A 2,471-nucleotide genomic window follows, 5' to 3' on the forward strand; every position below is an offset into this window, starting at 1 on the left:
AAAGACCCAGACTTACTTGCGCTCTTTCAAAGTTTGCTACATTTTGCATTCTGTTTTCGTCACTCTACTGTTACTCCTACATTATATTCAACACTGCAACACAGCTTATTATTCACGATGGAGTTCAATCAAGAAACAAGTCTTTACAGTTACATTTACTCTGCCTGTGAGACTGGTGATCATGATGAATTGTCTGTGGTTCTGTATGGGCGGGAGAATTACCGGGAGTGGCGCCGAGCAATGAATTTGAAGTTGGAAATGACAAAGAAGCTATGTTTTGTGGATGGAACGGTTACAGTTCCTGCGAAGGACGACCCGAAATATGGAGCATGGAAGACACGCAATGAGCTTGTTCTGTCATGGATCCGCGGATCTATCTCTGAGGAGATCAAAGAGAACGTGGAAGCTTTGACGAATGCGGTTGACGTGTGGAGAGGTCTGAGGCAACTTTACTCCCCCGGTGATCCGCTCTTAATTTCAGATGTTGAGGAAGAAATCGATTCCCTTAGACAAGAAACACGAACTCTGACGGAATATTTCGTCAAGTATAATGCGCTTTGGATGGAGTTGGAAACTCTGCTGGGTGATCAGAACAAGTGCAGTTGCGGCAAGGAAAAGATGGAGCAGGAAAAGGTGAAGACGTTCCTTAAGGGTTTGCATGAACGGTTTCATTCAACAAGATCACGCATAATGCGAGAGAATCGTCCTTTGCCATCCCTTCACCAAGTTTTCACCTTGATAGCTGAACATGAAGAATTGGTCAATGTTGCTACTAACGGTACCATTCATTCACTTTTAATATACATTTAATATTTTTCATCCTAATTATATTAATAAAAAAATATTATTTATTTTTAATGTATATTTATATTTTACTGTATATTTTAGTGAAAATTTAAGTACAGTTTACTTCACGTGAAATTAATAGTTGAGAGTGATTAGATAATTTGATTAATTTAACTAAATTTTTATCTAAAGATTCTCAATTATCAACTTTAAATAAAATTAACTACACCTAAGTTTTCACAGTGTATTTTATAGTGATAATTAATTTTAGTGATTGATTTTAGTGTATAAATAATATAATTTATAATAATATATGTTTTTTTTGTCGGTTGTGGTAGCAGAAGTGACAAGAAGGGAGAAGCTGATTCCCAACCAGCATCCACACGGATTAACGCTGAAGCCCCCTACCGGAGCACCATTCAAGTGCAGTGGATGTAGAGAACGCGGTTTTGGATGGAGCTATCGCTGCGAAAACGATGAGTGCAAAGATGATTACGTCCTCTGCGAACCTTGTGCAAATGCTGTCATGGATAAACCCCTAGTTCGGCACCCTTTCTTCAAAGAAAGCAATTTCTTGTTCTATGAAAAGCCAGCTTCTGGTAACAGAATCTGTGACGGTTGTAGAAAGGATGTGCTAGGGTTTGTGTACCATTGCACCGATACAGATCTGGATCTGCATCCGCGTTGTTTCAATCTGAAACGGAGCATTTCTGTTGAATTAGAAGAAGAAGAAGAAGAAGAAGAAGAAAGTGTGAGTGTGAGTGTGAGACTTGAGCTGACTCGTAAGATTCCGAAGAAGTGTGTGAAATGTAAGAGCAAGAAAGTTGGTGGCGAAAGCAAGGTGGAAGGCTGGGCATACGAAAGCTCAGATGGAAAGTTTTGTTACCATGTTTCGTGTTTCAAGGAAATCAAATTGGAAGACGGTTACTTCTCCAAAGAGAAGTTGAGAAAGAAGAAAGACTATGATGAAAAGGTTGCAGTGCGAAGCAAGAAGAGTACGGTGAGTGGTGGAGGCGGCAAAAAGAAGGGATCTGGTGGGAAAATGAAGAAGTATTTCAAGATAGCTGCAGTGGTGTTCCAGCTTGTATTTGCAGCCATTTTTGGGGATCCTATTTCTCTCTCTGTTGGTTTTATTCATGCACTTGGCCTTTTTTGACAACCAAACTGATACCTACAAGCAGTGTAAGGGGTAGTGTCTCTATATTTATAAGTGGTGCACATATGTATGTCAATTTATTTTGTGTGCTTGCTATAAGTTGTATTATTGGGGCCTTGAGGGTTTACTTTTTTCTTGTTAACTTTCTGTATGGTCGATAATTTGTCAATAAAAAAAGAACAAGTGTCAATTATATTTTTATGGGTGGAAACAACTTTACATGAAGCTGATTTTATAAATTTGAATAACCAACTAATTCTTAAAATATATTTTATTAGAGAAAAGGACAAATAGGTCCTTGATTTTTTGTCCTTCGGATATTTTCGCCCCTGATAATTGAAAAATATTTTTAAGTCCATGACCTTCACAAAATTTGGACGGATCAATTTCTGAAGGAGGCATTTGGACGGATCAGTCACTGACGGAGGCATTTGGATAGAAGGACTGATCCGTTCAAATTTTGTGAAGATCAGGGACTTAAAAGTATTTTTTAATGGTTAAGGACAAAAATATTCGCGGGTCAAAAGGT

General features: G+C 38.3%; 1 protein-coding gene across 1 annotated transcript; it reads left to right on the forward strand.

Annotated features, from left to right (window-relative positions):
- On the forward strand, nt 1–2,135 carry LOC127746553 (uncharacterized). The gene is made up of 2 exons (XM_052260157.1): nt 1–778; nt 1,128–2,135. The coding sequence occupies exons 1-2, from the start codon at nt 118–120 to the stop codon at nt 1,940–1,942; spliced, it is 1,476 nt and encodes a 491-aa protein (XP_052116117.1). The 5' UTR covers nt 1–117; the 3' UTR covers nt 1,943–2,135.
- Nucleotides 2,136–2,471: the final 336 nt, after the last annotated feature.

Source organism: Arachis duranensis, chromosome 4 (genome assembly GCF_000817695.3).
Source record: "Arachis duranensis cultivar V14167 chromosome 4, aradu.V14167.gnm2.J7QH, whole genome shotgun sequence".
In the NCBI taxonomy this organism is placed as follows: Eukaryota; Viridiplantae; Streptophyta; class Magnoliopsida; order Fabales; family Fabaceae; genus Arachis; species Arachis duranensis.

Coding starts and splice junctions, on each gene's coding strand:
- LOC127746553 (XM_052260157.1), top strand. CDS start 118: ATGGAGTTCAATCAAGAAACAAGTCTTTACAGTTACATTTACTCTGCC. Junction 779..1,127: donor GGTCAATGTTGCTACTAACG/GTACCATTCATT, acceptor TTGTGGTAGCAG/AAGTGACAAGAAGGGAGAAG.